The following is a 26,687-nucleotide window of genomic DNA, read 5'->3' as shown; positions in this document are numbered from 1 at the left end:
CCAGTTTTTAGCCAAACTGGCCCATTGCAAACCATAGCTTAATGACCACAGTGTCTGCTTAATGACCATAGCTGCCACGTTATGACTCTCCACACTTGTGAAGTGACCACCACAAAAAAAGATAGTAAAATTGGATCAGTCAAGTGGGGATCCATTTTACAACCATCATGATTTAATGACTACCATGGGCAGGCTCCATTACTGTTGTGAGTTAGGTAATTACCCGATACAGGTAATTTACCTGTATTAACATCAAGATCCATCAAATCAGGATATTTACAAGAGGTAACTGCTATTATTTTCCAGGGACAACCTTATTTACTATATCACTGGTATAGCGGTAGACGTCTTAAAGCCATACATGAAAGAGATAATGACTGAAATGATGATAACTCTTAAATGGTTTTGCATTCCTTTGGAGGGAAGAATATATGCAGCCTGTGAGTAGCAATAGCAATAGCACTTAGACTTCTATACCACTTCACAGTGCTTTACATCCCTCTAAGCGGTTTACAGAGTCAGCATATTACCCCCAACAATCTGGGTCGTCATTTTACCGACCTCGGAAGGATGGAAGACTGAGTCAGCCTTGAGCCTTGTGAGATTCAAACTGCCAAATTGCAGGCAGCTGGCAGTCAGCAGAAGTAGCCTGCAGTACTGCACTCCAACCACTGTGCCACCACAGCTCCGTACGTTCTGAAGATTATAACAATAACAATTACAACAACAGAGTTGGAAGGGACCTTGGAGGCCTTCTAGTCCAACCCCCTGCCCAGGCAGGAAACCCTACACCATCTCAGACAGATGGTTATCCAACATTTACTTAAACATTTCCAGTGTTGGAGCATTCACAACTTCTGCAGGCAAGTCATTCCACTTATTAATTGTTCTAACTGTCAGGAAATTTCTCCTTAGTTCCAAGTTGCTTCTTTCCTTGATCAGTTTCTTTTTCTACCCTCAGGTGCTTTGGAGAACAGCCCGACTCCCTCTTCTTTGTGGCAACTTCGTTCATTTCCTATGATACTTCGTTCATTTCCTAAAGTATATTCTAGATTCTATATGTTATACTAGCAACACTGGCATTCATTGATTTGGGAATTGTTCTAGAAGGAGATCTGGCCAGCAGCTCTTTATAGAGAATTTTGCTTCCATATCACTCCTCATCTTGTAAGATCTGGAAGTCCTGCATAGGGGAGAGAATAATTTGGACATGATTTTTCCTTACAATAGTAAGCTTGCATTCTCAGTTTGCTCCATATCATACTGCATTGCTGCAACCTTTCCATTCTCACCATACTTTCTGAAATTCAGGACTGGTGTGACTGTCCAGTAGCTCCTTGCCTGAGAATGAAGATTCTTCTCTCTTGCATTGTACTTTCCCTCCCTCTCTCCCTCCCCTTTGGCAACATAAATTTCTAGGCAGCACAGTCTCCCACCTTCTCATCTAAAGCTGCTTTCTTCAGTTCAGACAACACAATGAGTGATGAAAAAAGGTCTCGGAGCTCTTCTAGGGAGAAGCATGGGAGAAGCAGAGAGAAGTCCTCTCCAGGGAACAAAAAAGAGAAGACGGCACACAGACAGAAAACCAGCAAAGAGAGGCAGCAATCCAACCAGAAGAAATTTAAAAAGGACACCAAAAGCACCCTTCAAGTAGGCAACCAAATCCATACTTCCACAGTGGTTGATGTGGATGATGTGGTGTCATTTGATGAAGAAATGGAGGTGATGGCCTTGCTTGAAAGTGAGAAGCAGGAGGAAGGTAAGGGAAGAAATGGAGCACACCGCCAAAAAAATCACCCCTTGGACAGATCCATCTCCTGAAGAGAACCTAGTTTAAGAGATCTTAGATATACAATCCTTAAAGTCAACACTCTTATGAGGAAAAAGGTACAAAGACAAGCAAACCAATCTGGGTTGTTAAAATCCAGGAAGCATTAGAAGACAGCAAGGAATGAAATGTCTACCTCTTGTATGCTTTCTGATCTAGTAGATCAACCCTGTAAGTCATGTTTAATTACAGACAGCAGGGTGATATAAATACATTGCAATTATCTCTCCTTTTCCTTGCAGATAGCAACCAGCTCTGGGTTGTGGCAAAATGCAAAATAACCAAATTCTGTAATATATCATGAGAAATTAACAAGGGAGGAGATCTTGTAATCACTTCCTAGTTGCTTTGCGTTTTAAGACAACATGACCAAAAGAAATCAACAAAATTATTGCAAAGTTATTAAGATGAATATCCTCAAAGCAAACAGTTTACTGGGAAAATACAAAAGCTACCTAGAAATGTTAATAGTTAGCCTCGCAGGGGCAAATATTAGTCACTATACAGCACAAGCAGAAATTCTGAGCAGTAGTTTCAGTGAATGTGAAATTTAGTGTGTGTTTAAAATGGGGCATGTATGAAGGATTCGGACTTCAAATTTGACTCAAATTCAAGTGATAGTCATTTGATCTGTGATATACTTCTTCCATTGAGAAAACTTGGCGCAAAGCTTCAGGTTGGTAAATCTTGGCTTCTATTTTAATTTTTCTTCTATAATCTTTTTCTTGGAAACCTCAGGAAATTAGACATCAGTGAGACCTAGCTATTAGATATTCACTAGAGATTCAGAAGAAACCGAATAATTAGGTTATTGGTGTTTTCTGACTTTGGTTGTATTTCTGCAGATGTTTCATTATTAAGGTAGGTAACATCATCAGCATGTGGGAGAGTGTGGTTTGCTGGTTGTTTATCTGTCTCCCTCTATGTTACCAATCTGGGTTGGTTTTAAATGGTATGAAAATAGGATTTACCTGTATGTTAATGGTTGATTTGTTAGAAGGCCAAGCTTCCAGGAATTGCCTGCTGTCATTCCAAATCTTTGGTTTGGGTTAGGGTTAGGGTTAATACCACTTTATAATGCTTTGGTAAGGCCACACTTGGAATATGGCATTCAGTTTTGGTCACCACAATGTAAAAAAGATGTTGAGACTCTAGAAAGGGTGCAGAGAAGAGCAACAAAGATGATTAGGGAACTGGAGGCTAAAACGTATGAAGAACGGTTGCAGGAACTAGGTATGTCTAGTTTAATGAAAAGAAGGACTAGGGGAGACATGATAGCAGTGTTCCAATATCTCAGGGGTTGCCACAAAGAAGAGGGCAATCTCAACCTATTCTCCAAAGCACTTGAGGGTAGAACAAGAAGCAATGGGTGGAAACTAATCAAGGAGAGAAACAACTTAGAGCTAAGAAATTTCCTGACAGAACAATTAATCAGTGGAACATCTTGCCTGCAGAAGTTGTGAATGCTCCAACACTGGAAATTTGTAAGAAAATATTGGATAACCATTTGTCTGAAATGTTGTAGGGTTTCCTGCCTGGGCAGGGGGTTGGACTAGAAGACCTCCAAGATCCCTTCCAACTCTGATGTTGTTATTATTATTATCATTATCAACAGGTTCCCTGCTGAAATGGTGGCTGAATATTTTTTTGCGCCTAATGAAGTATCTAGGTTAAGTAGATTGGGTCCTGGTAACCTGCTATTGGTTTCTGTTTTCCAAAATGAATTTGGCTTAGCAGAGCAATAAACAAGTGCTTATCTATATCAGGATTCCACTCTAAAGAATCTATAAGCAGTGGTGGGATTCAGCCAGTTCGCACCACTTCGGGAGAACCGGTTGTTAACTTTCTGAGCAGTTTGGCAAACAGGTTGTTGGAAGAAATCATTAGGGCAGAGAACCGGTTGTTAAATTACTTGAATCCCACCACTGTCTATAAGCATCACTCTAAAAAAATTCTCATATCAAACCATTTCACTGGTCCTTCTTACTCAGCTTCGTTTATGATTGGAACAGTTATAATAGTTCTTTCTTAGCACTGCTGGGGATGGCAGGGTTTGAACTGGATTTCCAGTATTGTATCTACAACATGGGTTCTACCGTTGCATTACAGCATTTCCTTAGATAAGGCAGTTGTATTCTGATTGTATTGTCAAATGATACGAAATATAGATATTTATTTTTAGAGCATGTGCAAGCAATGGCCAAATAATTTGATTTACAATTTCCACAGTGTACTTTGCTTTTGTCAGAACATGTGAAATTGATGATAGTTGATAAAAATGGCCAAGAGGACATCAAATGGTAGAAATGGTATATTCCTAATTTTGAGTTTGTGAAAGAGGATTCATCTGTAACCGATCACCTTTGAAAAGAATAATTAATGGAAAACCCCTTGTGAATTTTCTTTGGCTCTTTGACACAAAATTGTGCTGGTTATAGAAGGAAGAGATGAGGCTCTAGATCTGCCTGCATGCAAGCTTAATTTTTCTCATCTCTCATCTTTTCTGCTTTCGTTTTTGCTAAACTCTGATGTCCATCCAGATAAAGTTTCAGGCAAATCTTGAATGTATGAAAGAATGAAGGAGGAGGAATTCTAAGAGTGGTATTGGCATCCAGAGACCCATTGGCTATTTCACACTATTATGTCTATTCTTGAACTACTATTGCTTGTTCTTGGAAGAATTTTAGATATTTTTTAAAATAAACAGCTATATGGAGACTCTCAAGATAAAAGGCTGGACAAAACATTAGCATTATTTTCTGCTAGAATTAAGATATATTTCCATTCCACTTTTAACAGGCTCTGTTTGATATCAGTTGAGCACCACTTAGGTTCCCCTTGGTTTTTATTAGGGTTCACTCCTTGAATCTCTATCCACTTGCACACGCACACACAAACACCCCTCAGGGCCTAAGCTTCAGAAGATCTAGTAGTCCTTGAGGGCTGATATTTGTTAGAGTTCCTTCCAAACACAGAAGGCATATAACATAAAAACAGGGTCAGTTCCTCTTAGTTTACAAGACATGCTTTACTTGTATAGTTATTATTTTTGGCAAAAGTAGAAATAGCCACAGTTCTCTATAACGTACAGTACTTACCAGATGAAAGCTGAATGTAAAGAATAAAAGAAACAAGGAGTTTGAATGCAGCAGCCTAGGAACTATTGATAAATAATCATTCTTTGATTTCAGATCACAAACACAATGTGTCCAGTTTGTAATGTTACTCCAATGTTTCTGTGTGCTGCTCATAATAGATATAATGATTGGTTTAATCCACTAGTTCTGTTTAATCTTTCCACTTGGTACTTCACTGAAGAGAAAAATATCCATCAGTCATATACTGCAGCGGGAAATAGGGCAGGTCTGACTTAGAAAGACCTTGAGAGACCCTGTCTATCCTTTCAAGGTTCCTTTGTATGCTCCTCCTCCCTATTTAGTCATAACGCAGATTACTTTTTTAGAGGGATGACAAATGGAACCGAGTAACAAGCAGCACTTCTTAAATGAGAACTTTTTATTTAGGACTTCTCTACTCCTTTATATCATTTTGAAGTTGTACTATTTTAACCAGACCAAGAAAGACTATAGAGTTAAAACAAACGAGGGCAGTCTAGCACTTTTTTGCAAGTTGTCTAGGCCGCTAAAACAATGATGGTCTCCTCTCCATTCTGTTTTTAATATTTAAAAAGTATATAAAGTCTCTTTCAAGTCAAACTTGAATCCTTATGATTAAATGGAGCCGCGAGCTTAAGACACATCTATTTATCTGCGCAGGACTGGATTAGAATTTTAATTTTAAATTTAGTTTTTAACGGGGTTTTTATTATTTTAATTATAATTTTAAATCTGGCCTAATTCAATAAGTTTTTTAATAGTGTTTTTATCTTGTATTTAATTTTGTGTTTTTATCAGGCTGTAAACCGCCCTGAGTCCTTCGGGAGATAGGGCGGTATAAAAATTTGATTAAATAAATAAATAAATAAATAAATAAATAAATAAATATGTCCATATAGTTTTTTGGTGCACATGCACACAAGATTTTGTATTTTTACAAATGTTACTTTGCCATTTTCTTGATATTTCATGTAACAAGCTGTGTTAATCTAAAAGCACACATAAATAAAAACGCTGTGCTCTTGTACAAATCCGATATACCTTATGGTGCAATGGTCACCCCTGCTCCAAAATATAGTATTTATTTTAAAAATAATAAAGTCCTTACAAGTTGAACTCAAACCCTGCTGACCACAAGGACAATCCAAGTAGTTTTGCTGGCAACAATGTAATGGTATATGGGAATGACCTTGGCATGTAGGAGAAAGAACCAAAGTGTAGACAACAGTCAGACAAGCAGCAGTTGAATCTGCAGAAGGAACGGGATGTGACAAACGTCTCAGAAGGAACCCTCCCTAGTTTCCTGGACTGAAAAGGTCAAGGAAGAAGTTGTACTTTCAAGCTTGCAAAATTTTGTTAATGTAGCAATACACTAAAATTAGAGTTAGTATGTCTGGATGTGCTTCTCAATCTGGACTGCCTCTCAAGGCGAACAATATATGGCAAGTAGTTTCCTTGACATTTCATGTGCCACGAAGTTCACCTTTTAAGGGAGAGAATAACAGAATGGTGTTTGAAGAGATTGACTAGGGATCAGATAGAAGGACTAATCTCACCTCTGCTTGAAAGACCTCCTTTGTGATCACCCTCACTACTGATCACCCGACTTTGCCTCCTATGTAATAGGTGGGGATGCATAATTGAGTTTACATACCTTGAGATTGACATTAGGGAATAAGGGGAAAATGCTAACAGCTAAGAAAGACCCAAAATATATGCTGGAAATTTAATCTGAGTTAGAATATAGAAGAGTCCCTATTTTCATCTGCAGATGAAATTTGAACATGTTATCTCAGCTCTATTTCATCTTCCTATAGTCTCCTTTATTCCCAGAATAATGTGGGTCAGCAGGTACATATTCCATATTGATTTTTTTAAAATCTTACTTTTTTCCCAATAACAAATGCAGGTTTAAAGAAACCAGGAGAATCCAATTTCTTGTATCTGTTTTTCTGCAGGCTTAAAGTCTCCAGGTTTAGGCATCTGTGAGTGGCTTCTTGTCATCCTCTCACTCTTTCTCATCATAATCACATTTCCCATTTCCATCTGGTTCTGTATGAAGGTAAGAATATTTCTAGACATTGAAGTTGATACATGTGAGAGACAGCAATCAGTAAAGTCCATGCATCAGACAAATTCCTTGTGTATCCAATCACAATTAGCCAATAATTATTCTGTTCTGTTCTGTTCTGTTACTCTACTCTACTCTGTTCTTTCTGTAACTGATAAAAGAAATTGGACAGCTGTTATTTAATATCACCAAAACTCTGATAACATCCTGTAGCATCCAGAGCAAATCACATGATGCTAAAATGTCAATTCCTAAAATTTCATCACATGAATTGCCACCATTATGTGCTTGGGTCATAACATCTGATAGAAATATTTAAGTCACGGAAGGCAAATGTGATGAAATCATACTTGTCTTCATTTACTTCCATTTCCCCTCCTTCTGCTGATGAGGACTGTGTCAACCTGCAAAATGACTTTAGCTGAAACCATGCTTACTACTGCTTCGTTTCTTTTTGCCATTAAAGGTGGGAGGACTTAGGAATGTGGTGCCTCAGCTGTCTAGTCATAACATCTACCAGCCAGCGGGTGAACCAAGGTCATATCATTGGACACCTGTCGGAGCTGGGCAGCAACCTACGACTGGACAGATTGGCCCATGTGACCTGAGAGACCCAGGGGGTGGGGAAATCCTATTTTAACTATCCCTATGCACAGGAATAATTTAGAGCTAGCTTCATCTTTCTAAGTGCCTATATGATGTACTCAGTAAAGGGATTCCTGAACCGGAGCCAAGCTTCAGAGTCCTGACTTCCCAGAGTTCATTACTTGGAACCATGACAGACAGCACCATTGTGATTTTAAGGGATTACAGGGTCATAAAAAGGGAGGTAATATGGAAAAAAGAATGTTGGTTATTAGAATCAAAACCATGTGTGATTCCCAAATTTTCCTCTTCTGTTCTATTTTAAAATTTAGAAAAATCCTTCTTCTTGCATATGACCACTGATCAGCCAACTTAAGAGCCACTATGTCTTACTTTAATTGCATGAAAATACATATCTGTTGGGTAGGTACATATATAGGTAGGTAGTGGACTATTCAACACTATCATACCCAGAAAAGCACATTGTAACAATGCTTGGCTATTGCGGAGAAAGTTCATTAAACTCTATAAGCCAGAGGTCCAGAAACCCTGGACCATGGGCCACTACCAGGCCATGGCCCGTAGTGCCTGCACGCGCCACTCGACTAGCCTGAGCAGCAGGTCAGTGCTCATGAGTGCAGCTTGACTTACGTGAATGGCGGGCCATATCACATGCACAATTAGACTTTTACAAGAGGCAAGCCAGTTCCACTCTCCCCCCCTGTCAGCACCAGGATGCCAAGCTGTAAAGGTTGGGGACTCCTGATTTAACAGAAGTCAGAAGTAGCGTTCCTTAGGGCAGGGGTCCCCCACAGCTCACTACTGGGTCATGGCCCATTTGGAACTGGGATGCGTGAATGTTGAGCTGGTGCATGTGCTTGCAGCTGTACTTATATGAATGGTGGGCCAGTGCATACGGATGCAGCTCTACTTGCACAAGTGGTGGGCTAGTTCCCGTCTCCTCCCGCTCTGGGCAGCCAAGCCATAAAGGCTGGGGACTGCTGCCATAAGCTGTTAAAACAGAAAAAAGTACAAGGCTGATTCCTCTCATCATTTTACATTTCCTCCACTTGGCATTGGGCAATCTATTAAAATCTTTCTGGAGCTAAATTTTTGCGCTATCTGATTCCATTTTTTTCTTCCCCCCAAATTCTGTTACTCGTCTTCATTTTTTTATGACAGATTGTACGAGAATATGAGAGAGCTGTTTTATTCCGATTTGGTCATATTCTTCATGGAAGGCCAAGAGGGCCTGGTAAGTATACAAAGATTATTAGATTTTTGCAGGGCCAAAGTTAAATGTAACACTGCTTTCTATGACATCTATCTAAGGGTCACTGATTTTGTAAGAGAAGGTAAAGTGTCAACCATGTTGAGAAATAATGGCACAACTAAATACATAGTGAACATCACGTGAAGAAATCACCTTGCTAGTTCTCATTGTTGAATTATGTAATCAATAGGGTAGTAAATAAAATGGTACAATATTGGCAACTTCATTTGTGATAGGGTAGAAACTAAAACCAACTTCATTACCATGGGGTGAACTCTATATTTTTTTCTATACTACTTGAATTGAGAGGGTGATAGTTTAAGATAGTTGCACACACACCACTTTAAATAGTAACAGATTCCAAATGGATATTTGTTACACATTTATTATATATAGATTTACAGATATCTTGGAGGTATAGGACCCTGTAAAGTGCAGAGCAATGAGATGGCAGAAAAACCTTGCCTTTTTGCTGCCATCTGTAGTCACCTGGATTTTTGCAGATAGCAAACATATACAACACAACCCAATCAACAAACAACTACTAATCAACTAATCAGAGATGCAATGGAGAGAGGACAAAAAATAAATAATGCAATATTATTTGGACTTGAAAACACAAATGAACCAGATATCAATAAGATTCACAACATCATTGGAAATTATAATTCATCAACCATCTCCCCAAATGAAATAATTGCTGTCTCCAGAGATGGACCAGAATATAAAAACAGCGATGGGACAACAGCACCAAGATTTTGTAGAGTTATATGCACTAATGAGGACAGCAAACGCAAATTCATAAAGACTATAAACTCAATTGCTAAATCCAACCCTACCTACAGTAAACTTAGATCACGTCCTGACCTATCCTTTCTACAAAGGATACGCTCGTGAACTTCGCACAGAACTTAAAAGAAGACAAGACAATGGTGAATCCAACCTATACATCGACTACCATGCTGATTGCATAAAAAATAAAACCTGCAATCAAAAAATCACCTCCAAACCCCCCATCACCCATAACAATCAACCAGCCATCCCAGTATTCAACCAAGTACCCATCCCCCTACCTCCCATTCAACCAACCATCTTACCAACTATCCAACCAACAGCCATCCAATCAACAATCCAACCAGCCATCCAACCAACCATCCAACCAACCATCCAAACAGCCATCCAAGCAGCCATCCAAGCAGCCATCCAAACAGCCATCCAACCAGCCATCCAAACAGCCACCCAACAATCCACCCAACCAGCCATCCAAACAACCATCCATCCAAACACCCAAACTACCATCCAACCATCTATACAACCATCTATTGTCCACAACCCCCAACCTACTAACACCCAAAACTAGGTATGCACGCCCCTTACCTCTTCAACACCAATCATATCAGATCTCAAATGCAAATTGATAAATGCAAGAAGCATAGTCAACAAATTACCTGAATTTATCCTCTTATTAAACAGTGGCACATTTGATATCATTTTGTTTTGAAACATGGCTGAATTCATCCCTTTCTGACTCCATTATCTCAAACAAAGAATATCAAGTCTATCGATCAGATCGAGAAAACCGAAGAGGTGGTGGAGTGGCTATCTTTTACAAAAAGACACTGAATCTAAAAAATATCCAAGTAGCACATAAACTCTCTCTTCCTGAAACCATAGTATGTGACCTATCCCTTGACACTACTCTTCGATTCTTACTATGCTACAGAGCCCCCGACTATGACATTACCCACGCAAATATGCTAACCTCAATGCTAACATGGACTACCTCTTGCCCATACCCTCTTATCTTCCTTGGTGACTTAAATCTACCTCTCATTAACTGGACAACCAATGAATGTTCAACTGACCCAATCCATACTACACTATACAACACTGTTACAAACCTAGGTCTTGAACAACTTGTAACTAACAATACAAGACTCAACAACTGCCTTGACCTCATCTTCTGCAACAATCCAAACTCAATTTACGGTATACAAATTAAAGAACCTTTTTCAAACAGTGACCACTGCATGATTGATTTTCGTCTCAATATACGTCCATACTTAATTCGTCATAACACCAGAACTCCCAACTACAACTTCAAGAAAGCCAATTACGACCTTATAAACAACGATCTTTCACTTCTGAACTGGCAAAATCTGTTTGCAACCTGCATAACCGCTGATGACCTCTATAGAATCTTCCTACTTGAAATCAATAGAGTCATTAAATTATATGTACCACGAATGACTACCATGTCCAAGAAAAACAAACTACCCATATCAATAAAAAAGCTTCAATCAAAAAAAAAATTCCTCTGGAAAAGAAACAAAAAAGGCTATGTTACAAACTTCAGAAACCGTTACAGAAACATATGCAACCAAATTAAAACTGAATGCACAAATTACCACACCAAGCAAGAAGAAAACCTTTTACGCACAAATTCCAATCGTGCCTTTTATAATTTTGTCAACAGTAAACTTAAAGATTCAAGATCCATCCCACCACTAAAAGATTCTAACAACAAAGAATGCAATGACGAAACAGTCAAAGCAAACCTCTTCAACATTTTCTTTGGCTCAGTTGTGTTAACTCCGATAACACATATCCAACATTCCACAAACGAACCAGCAATGACTATGATGATCTAACTCATATAGATTTCACAGAAGACAACGTTGGTAAAGCTCTTCACAACTTAAAACCATCGCTTTCTATTGGACCTGATGGTCTATGTGCATATTTCTTAAAAACTTTCCATTAATATAGCTGAACCCCTAAGTATTATCTTTGATAAAGCTTTCACTACCAGTTCTCTTCCCAAACTTTGGTCACTAGCCACAGTCATCCCATCTTCAAAAGGAGACCCCAGCTTAGTCGAAAACTACAGACCGATCTCCCTTTGCTCGTCACCTGCAAAGTCATGGAATCTATCATCAATCAATCCATTACCTCACACTTAGAAACTAACAACCTACTCTCCAACAAACAATTTGGTTTCAGGAAAAAGTTATCATGTAACTTACAACTTCTCCACTGCAAAACATATGGACTTCAAATCTAGATCAAGGCAAATCAATAGATGCAATCTACATAGACTTCTGCAAAGCTTTTGACTCAGTAGTACACGATAAACTTCTCCTTAAACTAACATCCTATGGCATCTCAGGACCCCTCCACAAATGGATATCTGCTTTTCTGTCTAACAGACAACAAGTGGTCAAAATTGGCAATGCTTTATCAAATCCTGTTCCTGTCAAGAGTGGCGTTCCTCAAGGCAGCGTCCTTGGACCAACACTCTTTATTCTATACATTAATGATCTTTGTGACCATATCTCAAGTAATTGTGTTCTCTTTGCTGACGATGTCAAACTATTTAACACCACAGACAACACTTCTATCATTCAAAACGACCTTGACCATCTAACCGCTTGGTCTAAAATTGGCAGCTCCAAATTTCAACCAGCAAATGCTCAGTCTTACATATAGGAAAAAGAACTCTAAAACTAAGTACATACTAGATGGACATTACCTTACAGACGACCCCATCCCGTTAAAGACCTTGGAGTTTTCATGTCAAATGATCTAAGTGCCAAAGCCCACTGCAACTACATAGCAAAAAAGCTCTAAGAGTTGTAAACCTAATTTTGCAGCTTCTTTTCCAAAACACCACACTACTAACCAGAGCATATAAAACATTTGCTAGACCAAATCTAGAATACAGCTCACCTGTTTGGAACCCTCACCACATCTCTGACATCAATACAATTGAACGTGTCCAGAAATATTTTACAAGAAGAGTTCTCCATTCCTCTGAAAACAACAAAATACCTTATCCCACCAGACTTGAAATCCTAGGCTTAGAAAACTTGGAACTCCGTCGCCTTGACAAGACCTAAGTTTAACTCACAGAATCATCTATTGTAATGTCCTTCCTGTCAAAGACTACTTCAGCTTTAATTGCAATAATACAAGGGCAACCAATAGATTTAAACTTAATGTAAACCGCTTTAATCTAGATTGCAGAAAATATGACTTCTGCAACAGAATCATCAGTGCTTGGAATACTTTACCTGACTCTGTGGTCTCTTCCCATAATCCTAACAGCTTTAACCAAAAACTTTCTACTATTGACCTCACCCCATTCCTAAGAGGACCATAAGGGGCGTGCATAAGCGCACAAACGTGCCTACCGTTCCTGTCCTATTGTTTTTCTTTTCTTCTTCCTATATATGTTTATATGTGTATATACTATATAATCTTTTTGTATGATGTTGTGACAAATAAAATAAATAAATAAAAATAAATAAACTAAGTACATACTAGATGGACATTACCTTACAGACGACCCCATCCCGTTAAAGACCTTGGAGTTTTCATGTCAAATGATCTAAGTGCCAAAGCCCACTGCAACTACATAGCAAAAAAGCTCTAAGAGTTGTAAACCTAATTTTATGCAGCTTCTTTTCCAAAACACCACACTACTAACCAGAGCATATAAAACATTTGCTAGACCAATTCTAGAATACAGCTCACCTGTTTGGAACCCTCACCACATCTCTGACATCAATACAATTGAGCGTGTCCAGAAATATTTTACAAGAAGAGTTCTCCATTCCTCTGAAAACAACAAAATACCTTATCCCACCAGACTTGAAATCCTAGGCTTAGAAAACTTGGAACTCCGTCGCCTTGACAAGACCTAAGTTTAGCTCACAGAATCATCTATTGTAATGTCCTTCCTGTCAAAGACTACTTCAGCTTTAATTGCAATAATACAAGGGCAACCAATAGATTTAAACTTAATGTAAACCGCTTTAATCTAGATTGCAGAAAATACGACTTCTGCAACAGAATCATCAGTGCTTGGAATACTTTACCTGACTCTGTGGTCTCTTCCCATAATCCTAACAGCTTTAACCAAAAACTTTCTACTATTGACCTCACCCCATTCCTAAGAGGACCATAAGGGGCGTGCATAAGCGCACAAACGTGCCTACCGTTCCTGTCCTATTGTTTTTCTTTTCTTCTTCCTATATATGTTTATATGTGTATATACTATATAATCTTTTTGTATGATGTTGTGACAAATAAAATAAATAAATAAAAATAAATAAACTAAGTACATACTAGATGGACATTACCTTACAGACGACCCCCATCCCGTTAAAGACCTTGGAGTTTTCATGTCAAATGATCTAAGTGCCAAAGCCCACTGCAACTACATAGCAAAAAAAGCTCTAAGAGTTGTAAACCTAATTTTGCGCAGCTTCTTTTCCAAAAACACCACACTACTAACCAGAGCATATAAAACATTTGCTAGACCAATTCTAGAATACAGCTCACCTGTTTGGAACCCTCACCACATCTCTGACATCAATACAATTGAACGTGTCCAGAAATATTTTACAAGAAGAGTTCTCCATTCCTCTGAAAACAACAAAATACCTTATCCCACCAGACTTGAAATCCTAGGCTTAGAAAACTTGGAACTCCGTCGCCTTCGACAAGACCTAAGTTTAGCTCACAGAATCATCTATTGTAATGTCCTTCCTGTCAAAGACTACTTCAGCTTTAATTGCAATAATACAAGGGCAACCAATAGATTTAAACTTAATGTAAACCGCTTTAATCTAGATTGCAGAAAATACGACTTCTGCAACAGAATCATCAGTGCTTGGAATACTTTACCTGACTCTGTGGTCTCTTCCCATAATCCTAACAGCTTTAACCAAAAACTTTCTACTATTGACCTCACCCCATTCCTAAGAGGACCATAAGGGGCGTGCATAAGCGCACAAACGTGCCTACCGTTCCTGTCCTATTGTTTTTCTTTTCTTCTTCCTATATATGTTTATATGTGTATATACTATATAATCTTTTTGTATGATGTTGTGACAAAATAAATAAATAAATAAATAAATAAACAATAAAATTGTAAAACAAATTCTTAATGTTTCCATTAATGTTTTTGCCATTTGCTACATAAACTTTCCCCATTTTGTTAGGAGGGTTTGCATTCTTTATTATCACTTTAGATTATTTTGCCAGATTTTTTTGCTCTGCTGTGAAGAAAAGAAAACCTTGCAACTTTCTAGATGCTATAAAAAAGTTTTGCCAACCTTTCCTTGGAATTACAGAGTACATTTCTGTGGAGTTTCAGTTACTGTGATTTTAAATAACTTTGACCTCACCCCATTCCTAAGAGGTCTATAAGGGGCATGCATAAGAGCACAAACGTGCCTACCATTCCTGTCCTATTGTTTCCTTTCATTAACTTCTCTGCACTTTTCTTTTCAGTCTCTTTTTCTTAGTCCCCTCATTTTAAAAAAAAGTTTTCCTTTTTGTAGTTAAATATGATGGTATTATACTCTGTTGTAAGTATCCTTCAAATAGTCCTTGTTTATGAATGATGATTGGGATCAGAATTCCTGCGCTAAGTGATATGCTAAATACAACAGCATTAAGGTCACTTATCTCTTTTTGGCTTAATTACACATTTCACACTAGATCTGCCAATCTATGTGGTGCTACATCAGCAACAGGTAGAAATTCTGAGAATTTTTCCTAGGCATACTGATCAGCTGAAAAGAAATAAAATGAGAGGGTGTCTCAAGGACTTCCTCATGGAGTATTTATTTATTTATTTATTTATTTTGTCACAACATCATACAAAAAGATTATATAGTATATAAACATATATATGAGTAAATATTAGGAGGTATAAGCATATATATATATGTTTTCTGAGGTTTTCGCGGGTGTTTGTATGTAGATCTTTGGTTATTCGGGTTTTCTCCCGCGTAAAATTGGAAGTGTCTTGGCGACGTTTCGACGAAGTCTCATACGTCATCTTCAGGCTTCAGCTTCGTGCTCCCAGAAATAAGATTACCAAGCTAATCCAAAAAGAACCCCCCACTAAAATCCAAGACAGAGAACAAGAAAACGGCACAGCCCTCCTCCCATATATAAAAGGCACCACAGACAGAATCAGCAAGATCCTCCACAAACACAACATCAAGACAGCATTCTGCACAAACAGAAAAATATCCACCATCCTAAGAAACCCCAAAGACAAAATTGAGTTAGAAAATCAAGGAGTATATGAAATCCCATGCACCGCCTGCCCCATCACATACATTGGACAAACCAACAGAAGAATAAGTGCACGCATTGAAGAACACAAGAACTCATTCAAAAAAGAGGAACCAACTTCTTCCCTGGTCCAACACTTTAAAGTCACAGGACATGATATTGACTTTAAAAAGACCAGAACTATCGCCAAAACTGAACACTTTAACAACAGAATAATCAGAGAAGCCATTGAGATAGAAAAACGCCCACACAGCATGAACAAACGAGATGACACCTCCCGCCTACCAGCCATTTGGAAACCCGCCCTGATTGACAAACGAGTCCCTAACACGAGGAATGACACCAGACCCACACTCACAAGGTCCACACAGGATGTCACCACCGCACATCCACCCAGAAAGCAGACCCAAACCCACACTGATCATAAAGCACGACCAAGGACCAGAAGCCAGACCGCAGCTGCAACATTAGCCATTTCAAACCCCTCCAATCCATTCATGCAGCAGACTGACACCCACTATGAAGATGTAGCACGACCACAAAGCCAAACAACAGCTATGCAGCTCACCAGCTCAAATCCCCCTGCAGCACAGACTAGACTGAGCACAACCAAGCCCCCACCAACACAGGACACACCCCAGCCAATCAGAGCACAGAAAACCCCATCCAATCAGAGCACAGCCAAGCTCCCACCCAATCAGTTCAACCCCCCACTAGCAGTTAAAAGGAAGAAACAGCTGCGATCACACATTGCTCCCAGAAGCACGAAGCTGAAGCCTGAAGATGACGAATGAGACTTCATCAAAACGTCGCCAAGACACTTCCAATTTTACGCAGGAGAAAACCCGAACAACCAAAGACCTACATACAAACACCCGTGAAAACCTAGAAAACAAATATATATATATATATATATATATATATATATATATATATATATATATATATATATATATATATATATATATATATATATATATATATATATATATATGAAGAAGAAAAGAAAACCTTGCAACTTTCTAGATGCTATAAAAAAGTTTTGCCAACCTTTCCTTGGAATTACAGAGTACATTTCTGTGGAGTTTCAGTTACTGTGATTTTAAATAACTTTGACCTCACCCCATTCCTAAGAGGTCTATAAGGGGCATGCATAAGAGCACAAACGTGCCTACCATTCCTGTCCTATTGTTTCCTTTCATTAACTTCTCTGCACTTTTCTTTTCAGTCTCTTTTTCTTAGTCCCCTCATTTTAAAAAAAAGTTTTCCTTTTTGTAGTTAAATATGATGGTATTATACTCTGTTGTAAGTATCCTTCAAATAGTCCTTGTTTATGAATGATGATTGGGATCAGAATTCCTGCGCTAAGTGATATGCTAAATACAACAGCATTAAGGTCACTTATCTCTTTTAGGCTTAATTACATTTCACACTAGATCTGCCAATCTATGTGGTGCTACATCAGCAACAGGTAGAAATTCTGAGAATTTTTCCTAGGCATACTGATCAGCTGAAAAGAAATAAAATGAGAGGGTGTCTCAAGGACTTCATCATGGAGTATTTATTTATTTATTTATTTATTTTGTCACAACATCATATAAAAAGATTATATAGTATATAAACATATATATGAGTAAAAATTAGGAGGTATAAGCATATATATATATGTTTTCTGAGGTTTTCGCGGGTGTTTGTATGTAGATCTTTGGTTATTCGGGTTTTCTCCCGCGTAAAATTGGAAGTGTCTTGTTGAAGTCTCATCGTCATCTTCAGGCTTCAGCCGTGCACCCAGAAATAAGATTACCACGCTAATCCAAAAAGAACCCCCCACTAAAATCCAAGACAGAGAACAAGAAAACGGCACAGCCCTCCTCCCATATATAAAAGGCACCACAGACAGAATCAGCAAGATCCTCCACAAACACAACATCAAGACAGCATTCTGCACAAACAGAAAAATATCCACCATCCTAAGAAACCCCAAAGACAAAATTGAGTTAGAAAATCAAGGAGTATATGAAATCCCATGCACCGCCTGCCCCATCACATACATTGGACAAACCAACAGAAGAATAAGTGCACGCATTGAAGAACACAAGAACTCAGTCAGAAAAGAGGAACCAACTTCTTCCCTGGTCCAACACTTTAAAGTCACAGGACATGATATTGACTTTAAAAAGACCAGAACTATCGCCAAAACTGAACACTTTAACAACAGAATAATCAGAGAAGCCATTGAGATAGAAAAACGCCCACACAGCATGAACAAACGAGATGACACCTCCGCCTACCAGCCATTTGGAAACCGCCCTTATTGACAAACGAGTCCCTAACACGAGGAATGACACCAGACCCACACTCACAAGGTCCACACAGGATGTCACCACCGCACATCCACCCAGAAAGCAGACCCAAACCCACACTGATCATAAAGCACGACCAAGGACCAGAAGCCAGACCGCAGCTGCAACATTAGCCATTTCAAACCCCTCCAATCCATTCATGCAGCAGACTGACACCCACTATGAAGATGTAGCACGACCACAAAGCCAAACAACAGCTATGCAGCTCACCAGCTCAAATCCCCCTGCAGCACAGACTAGACTGAGCACAACCAAGCCCCCACCAACACAGGACACACCCCCAGCCAATCAGAGCACAAAAAAAACCCCATCCAATCAGAGCACAGCCAAGCTCCCACCCAATCAGTTCAACCCCCCACTAGCAGTTAAAAGGAAGAAACAGCTGCGATCACACATTGCTCCCAGAAGCACGAAGCTGAAGCCTGAAGATGACGAATGAGACTTCATCAAAACGTCGCCAAGACACTTCCAATTTTACGCAGGAGAAAACCCGAACAACCAAAGACCTACATACAAACACCCGTGAAAACCTAGAAAACAAATATATATATATATATATATATATATATATATATATATATATATATATATATATATATATATATATATTTATATATATATATATATATATATATATATGAAGAAGAAAAGAAAAACAATAGGACAGGAACGGTAGGCAAAAATATATTAAAATGTTAAGGCAAAAGATGTGATGGTCACTACTCCAATCCACTATTGTTTCTGTTCAAGATTTTTAAAGCATTTTATAAACCTTCAGAAATTATTTGTCAAAGATATCAGCTGGAGAAAAAGATTCCAGTCATTTCTGCAAACCAAACCATTCCCATGACATGGTAAGATTAACCTTTCGCCGCGAGCTCAAAACTCACTTATTTATTTGCGCTGGACTGGGTTAGTTTTTTATGGGTTTTTAATGGGTTTTATTGATGGGTTTTTAATGGGTTTTTAATGGGTTTTATTATTTGCTAAATTTTAATTGCGGCCAAATTGAATAAGTTTTTAGTGGGATTTTAATAGTATTTATTTTGTAATAGGACTGTTTATTTTATCTGGCTGTAAACCGCCCTGAGTCCTTCGGGAGAAGGGCGGTATAAAAATTTAAATAATAAATAAATAAATAATAAATAAATAAAACCTATCTTTTCCAGGTTACTGGAAAATCTAAGAATCATGCAAATAACCCCTGGTTAAATAAGTAAAACATGACTTATTTAACTCAGTTTTTTGAATCTGCATGGCAAACATAATCTGACAAGTACTAGATTCCCACAACACATTTGTGGGAATATGGTTGATAGTTTCTGTAGTATAAACATAGGCAGCAAAACCTAGAAACCTTAAGTCATATTGTGATAATAGTACACAACTGAACCTCATTTTTATTTTTGATTTCTTATAAGATTTGTTATAAAATGGTTACTGGGAGATTAACTCTCCTTTTCGATCACTAGGCATGGAATCAGAAGGTTAGAGCAAGCCTTTTAATGGGGATATTTTGGCTGCAACAACTTTTTATCTCTTTTTGGTTTTTCCATAAATGCACAATTTTTTTTTAACATTTGAGGGAAAATGATTCCAATCTTCATCAGGTCACTATTACTTTTATTAAAAAGGAAGGTGTGCATGGTCACTATAAAGAAAACTGTAATAGCAACATAAATGGCCACTATTTCTCAAATATGACTTGACCTTAATTTGTTAGTCATTTGATGCTGGGTCAGATACACACAAACATGCACATAAATACATGCGTTGTTAGACTGCACCTGATGATCAGCCAACAATTTTTCTATATATAAAGTCCCAATATGATAACTTGATAAAATGAGCATCAAAAAGTGTGCTCTTAATTCCTATCATGTAACTTCCATGCTGTTCTGTTTCTCCTAAAAGGCTTGTTTTTTCTCCTTCCCTGTCTGGATACTTACCACAAAATAGACATTCGTCTCAAAACTTTAGAGATTCCTTTATGTGAGGTAAGTGAGTTTAGTTATAGCTTACTCATGCTTTTCTAGTTTACCTGCTGGAGAAACTCATATGGATTAATCAAGAAATGAGACAGTTGCCAAGCAGACACATTATAGAAAGAAGTTACATTGATTCTCCATTCAGAAGGATTTTCATGCTTTATAGCAAGTTACATAGATTCTCTATTGATTACACTTTTTGATGACATTTGGCAAGCCAGGATAGGGTACTGTAACCATCTTGATTTCTCAGCAGTTTTGAGTACCTTCTACCATGGTATCTTAATGGACAGACTGGGGGGATTAAGAATGGGTGGCATTATATTGCAGTGGTTCTCCTTCCCTAGTGGTCAGTTCCAGTCAGTGTTAACAGAGAAAGAGAGGTTGTGTTCACATCTCCTTTCTTGTTGAGTGTCACAGGGTTCCATGCTCCTGCCTCTGATTTTTAATATCTACATGAAATTGCTGGGTGAAGTTTGGGACTGGTATCATCTATATGCAGGCGATACTCAATTGTACATGTCAACATTTGCTTGTCCAATGTCAATGTCCTAACCCAATCCCTGGATATTGTTCAGGTCTGGATGGAGAGCCTTAGCTTCAGTCCTGAGAAGACTAAATGGATGGGCCCCTGGATCTCTTTTTTTCACCTTTGGTCTCAGATGGGGTGGCACTTCTCCATTTGAGACCAGTGCATAACTTGGGAACCATCATAGCCCCACAACTACTGCTTCAAGACCAGGTGGCAGCTTTGGCTAGGATGATCTTTGCACAGGTCCATTTTGTGTGCTTTATTCCTAGAATGGGAAGCTCTTCAGACTGTCACTTACGTTTTGGTTGCCTCATAATGGAATGTTGCAATTTGACTGCTCTTGAAGACCACTTGAAAGCTACAATTAGTCGAAAAATGCTACAGTGATGGCCACACTTGATACACCCATGTGCATTAATGATTCACAACCTGCATTGATTGCCAGTCTGCATCTGGGTGCAATTCAAGGTACTGATTGTCACCTGTAAGGGCTTTCATGGCACCTGGTTCTTTGAGGCACACCCGTTTTCATGATTCTGCCTGACCAGTGAGATTCAACTCCTACCCTACAAGAGTTTGACAAATCTTTGAAAATGTGTCTGGGCTCCCTGGCCTGAAACTAGGTGGTTTGTTGAGACCATGATGAGTTTTTTGTAAGGTAATTTGTGTTTTGTTCAGGTGCACATGTTCTTTTCCTCAATTATTTTCCACTGTTTTAATTGTAAAATACTCAGAGTAATATGATTCTGAATTCTATTGAATCAATCAATCAATCCGTTGTTGGCAGTCAAAAGTTTACAGCTGATACCTCAATTGTAAGATGAACTAATTACATAATTTTAAGAAACTTTGTCATAGTTGTGCTTTGTCACTTCTCCATACAAAAACACATGCCACACAGATGTTATTAATCTATCTAGTGAGATTCCTATAATCTTTACCAGCCCAGATACTTCAATAATAACATTGCTCAATTTTTGAATGTCCTGGATTTCCAATTTCTTTCCAGTGACTGACAAAATTACTACCATCTTATTACATTGAAGATTGTCTGTAATCCCTTCTATTTATTGTAGGTAATCACCAATGATATGGCTGTTTTAGAATTAAATACTGTCTGCTACTATCGAATGGAGAATGTTACTCTGCTGATGACCACGCTCGCTAATCGTTCTAATGCAGTTCAGATGCTGGTACAGACTATCACAAAGCGCTTGCTGGCACATTGGACTTTCACTGACATACTGATGGAGAGAAAGAACATCAGCCAGGAGATAAAGGTGAGCAAGATGAGGATTTTGTGATAACTCTGCATGATGGGCAAAACCATCACAAATATTTACATTGTAATCTGTGAATTGGCATTAATAAAATAATGCTCCCTTGTTATTGGACAGTTTCTCTTTCTTAAAAGTTATTTCAAAAGATGCGAATTTGTAAGAATTGCATTGCAAAGCTTGACCAATACGGTATATATTCAATCCAGCTTTTGTTTTCAATACCTGCCAAGCTAGATATCACAAATAATTGTGGGCTTTTACTTTGAATATTTTTTCCACCTCCTTCGCCTTCTTTTTTCTTTTTATGCAGGTGGCCGTGGATGCCATCACCTGTCAGTGGGGGATTAAAGTTGAGCTGACAGAAATGTAGGTATGAAATCTGTACACTGTAAAACCAAAAAAAGTCAAAATATTAGGAGAGGAAAAGAATGAAATCTTTAACTGTTAGGTATAATTTGTAACTTTCCATTCAAGTATTACATATTCTATAATGGCCTATAATTAATAGTTATGCCAGTCCATGAAGAAATATAAAATCCATTGTTAAATTGATTTTATTAGGATCAATAAAAATGACATAATGAGAGCTGCATTTTCCAGAATCCTCATTAGGCAAGAGGTTACAAAAACCCACCTTTGAGCATGATGGAAACAGACAGGAATATTATAATCTGGTAATATTTCCACTGACAATCAGTCTGCCTTCATATTTATCCTGGCTTTGAATTGCAGACCTCATAGCTGAAACACCTATCCTTAGTTATAGATTTCCTGGCTTTTTCTCCAACCTGTTTTTGTATTATTTTTTATAACATTGTCTCCAATGAAGAGTGTTGGAGAACTCCAAAGCCTGCATACCCTTTTGTGCTATTTTACTTGGTCCTTGCTGTGTTGTGAGTCTAGGCATGAATCTCCATTGTATAGTGTTTATGAGTACAAGCAACAATATAAGAACAGAGGCTTGTAACAAGTGTTTAAGATACCAAGGGTTTCTGTGATATTGAAAATGTTACACAAATGTTTAATGTTTTCTTTGATTAAACTTGATTTTAAAAAAGGACTGCAAGTTTGTTGCAATCTGTTTTCAATCTTTCTGCACTGACATCTCCATCCAGAACGGAAAGTAAATGGCCAGAAAAACTACAACTAGCAACTTTAACTAGAGATAAGATACTCAGAATATTACTTCCTTCCAAGTTGTTTCCCTGACAAAATAACTTGTGAGCATAAGTATCTAAAAAACCCCAATGCAGACTTGAATTATGTTAACAGAGGCATTGCAACCAGTTCATAGGAATTAAAGTTCCATTGTATTCTGTACAGGTTAGATTACACTTGAAGAACAACAATGTCCAAATAGCATGTACTTACTTTTTTAGAAGATTGGTAAACTAAACTATGGGAATATGCCTGAGGGTCAAAAATAACTTCCTAGGTAAAAAATGTCTGATGTAAAATTTAAATCAACTTGGAAACCATTCATGGATTATAACTCTATATATGGACTCGTGCCTCTGCCCTAACACTTCCAAAATGCTTTGGCCTTGATTTATTCCTGTAGAGTCGCCTTGCATGTAAATAGTGATGCCATGGCAGCCATACAAAAGAGGGAAATTTTAGAAAAGGCATTTGTTTGTGTAAAATGCATAGAGGAGACAAAAGGGAGCAAGAGTAATGAATTCAAGGCCTTGCAAGTCTGTTTTCAACTCTGAAAGAGAATAAGACCACCCTTGGTCCCCTGTCTTCAGCTTTTTCAAAGTGAGATCCTAGTGAATGAAATCATAGGACAGAACTTCCAAAGACTGACCAGAGACATTTTGGAGAGAGAGGGTATGACAAATCTTAGTTGAATTGCATTTGAGCTTTGGAGATATGGCATAAAGGGATTGGAGCATATGTCTGTGAGTCCCATAAAATTCAAAAAATGGTGGTCCTTTGGAGTATATCACGTTTGCTGTTTCCAAAAAAGATAAGTAGGAGAATGTGATGATAGGGCTTAGGAGAAGAATATCAGCTCTCCGTGATAGCCTCCTTAATCTAACTGGGAATAGTGGTTGGTGGGGATATAGTCCCGAGTAGCCATGTAAGGGACACAGCTTTTGCAATTGTGGTCAAACCTCCCTATACAGAGTTCATTGAGAGAGTCTGGACCAGTGGTGAAATCTGAACTGGTTTACTACCAGTTTGCTGGCTGTGCATGCGTGTGCGCAGTGCACAGCACACACCAAATGCAAGGTGCGTGCATGCGCGTAGTGCACGCCAAAAGGAGGCATGGGGTAAGTAGAACAGAATGGGGGGTGTGATCAGCTGTGATGCACGAACTTTTTTTTACTTTTAAAAGCATTTTTTTACAACCTATTCGGCCAAATAGGTTGTAAAAAATGCTTTTAAAAGTAAAAAAAAAGGCTCTGACGATCAGGCAGCTCATCTGGGATCATCAGAGCCTTTTTTTACCTTTTAAAAGCATTTTTACAACCTATTCAGCCGAATAGGTTGTAAAAAAAAAGGCTTTTAAAAGTAAAAAAAAGGCTCTGACGATCGTGTGGCTCAGCTGGGATTGTCAGAGCCTTTTTTTTTACTTTTAAAAGCATTTTTTAAAAGAAGTGGCAAGCAGGAAAGTGGGTGACCGGGCATTGGGTGGGCATGGGCGGGGGCGGGGGCAGGGATTTTTGTTACCAGTTCTCCGAACCACCCGCCATTGCTACCGGATCAGCTGATGCAGTCCGAACTGGGAGCATTTCACCTCTGGTCTGGACTGTGAACAAAAGAAATAAAAAGACAGAGTAGGTACACCACCAGTGTCTTTATTAATAAATAAAATTTTATCTTTGAAGAAAATTTGTATCTGTAAATAATACAGGATTGATCTCTTATGAGAATGGCTCTCACTTCTAAACTTCGACAGATGTCAAAACAATCCAGGGATCAACCCATGGTAGGCAGGCTATTTCTAGAACCCCAATCCCAACCCTAATCTGATTCCTGAAATAGGCAATGTGGTTAAGAAATCAGTTGGCATGGTATGGAGATATTGGTAGTGAAACTCCAAATGAGCTGACTTAAAGGCACCTAGGACAAACATTTAACTAGCATACCAGCCCAAGATTTGTCTCGGAAGTAAAAAGCTGTATTAAGTTGGTGTAATTAGATCATGATATGAAAAAAATAGTAACCAAAAATACATATATTCTCAAGATGTCAAGCGTCTTCTATTGTTTCTAAACCTGGAGAGTAGCCTTTCCTTCAGTTTCCTATTTTTATTTCAGTAAAGACATTCGGCTGCCAGCTGAGCTCCAGGTGTCACTATCTGCACAAGCAGAAGCCCAGCGTCATGCTAAAGTGAGGGTAAGTTAGCAGTACATTTTTATTACAGGAGATCACAGGGGGAAAATGCTTTTCCTCTGGTGGCATTGGATTCAGGGGGAATGGCAGGACAGAGGAAAAGAAACCTACTATTGAGGAGGCTGACAGCCCATACAATAATACCAGATTAATTGTAAGCAAGCAAGCAGACAGAAAGAATTGAGTGACCTCCCATAAAGTAGTCTTCATAGCTTACTTTCCAATTTCAGATAACTATGAATCTTACAGCTTTTCATAACTTGTAAGACAACACATTCTGTCCTGCTTCATCTCCCTACTCTTTTGTGTGAGTTTAGTTACCAGGTTTCCTGAGAAAGTGCTTGCACAAAATACTATTATTTTGCTATGAAACATAAAAAATATGCTGCGCAATAAATAATCTGCATCCACACGAATAGAAATTAACTTGTAAATTGCTGAAGGGGAAGAACTAAAAAAGAATCTGTGCTGTGTATAGGAACAGTGGTTAAGATATATTTTTTTTTAATTTCATTTTGTCACAACAGTATACACAAACATTGTCATAAGTAAAAAAAAAATATCATGAAGAATATATATATATATATAAGTAAAGAATATGCATTAGCTATATTAATTTGATATAATAAAGGGAACAATAGGACAGGAACAGTAGGCACTTTTGTGCTCTTATGCACGCCCCTTATTTATTGATTATTGATTATTTATTTATTTATTTATTTATTTTTTATTTATTTATTTATTATGCTCTTATGCACACCCTTTTTTTAGTGAACACTGGACAAAATTGGGACTAAGCTAAATATCACGGATGATTCTTGGACAAAGTAATACAGCATCACACAATATAGAGGGTAGAACATACTTTTTCTTTCTAATTTAGCTATCAGTGATATGGTTATAGAAATAAGAGATTCAATTCTCAAATGGCCTTTGTGTTGTAGGTGATCGCTGCTGAAGGTGAAAAAGCTGCTTCTGAATCTCTGAAGATCGCAGCTGAGACATTGTCTCATACTCCAGCTGCTCTCCAGCTCCGTTATCTTCATACTCTGCAGAACTTGTCTTCTGAAAAACCTCCGACCCTTGTTCTGCCTTTACCCTTTGACCCCCTGAGCCTTTCAGTTGCAGTAAATCAAACATCCCTTGGCTACAACTCTTCAGGTTGTGACAATAATCCAGAAACTTCCAAGGGCAAGGACTCCCCCATGTTATAG

The 26,687-nt window shown here is 38.2% G+C and overlaps 1 protein-coding gene across 1 annotated transcript; it reads left to right on the top strand.

The window, feature by feature from the left end:
• Window positions 1-1,476: 1,476 nt before the first annotated feature.
• Window positions 1,477-26,687, top strand: NPHS2 (NPHS2 stomatin family member, podocin). Its single transcript, XM_058176760.1, has 8 exons — window positions 1,477-1,759; window positions 6,903-7,006; window positions 8,783-8,855; window positions 20,246-20,328; window positions 21,928-22,131; window positions 22,442-22,497; window positions 25,398-25,476; window positions 26,418-26,687. The coding sequence occupies exons 1-8, from the start codon at window positions 1,477-1,479 to the stop codon at window positions 26,685-26,687; spliced, it is 1,152 nt and encodes a 383-aa protein (XP_058032743.1).

This window comes from Ahaetulla prasina, chromosome 3, assembly GCF_028640845.1.
Source record: "Ahaetulla prasina isolate Xishuangbanna chromosome 3, ASM2864084v1, whole genome shotgun sequence".
In the NCBI taxonomy this organism is placed as follows: domain Eukaryota; kingdom Metazoa; phylum Chordata; class Lepidosauria; order Squamata; family Colubridae; genus Ahaetulla; species Ahaetulla prasina.
This window is presented reverse-complemented; position numbering and strand designations above follow the sequence as displayed.

Excerpts from the sequence above, each read along its gene's own strand:
- NPHS2 (XM_058176760.1), top strand. The coding sequence starts at position 1,477 with ATGAGTGATGAAAAAAGGTCTCGGAGCTCTTCTAGGGAGAAGCATGGG. Across the intron at positions 1,760-6,902 it reads AAGTGAGAAGCAGGAGGAAG|GCTTAAAGTCTCCAGGTTTA; the intron begins GTAAGGGAAGAA and ends GTTTTTCTGCAG. Across the intron at positions 22,498-25,397 it reads AAAGTTGAGCTGACAGAAAT|TAAAGACATTCGGCTGCCAG; the intron begins GTAGGTATGAAA and ends TTTTTATTTCAG.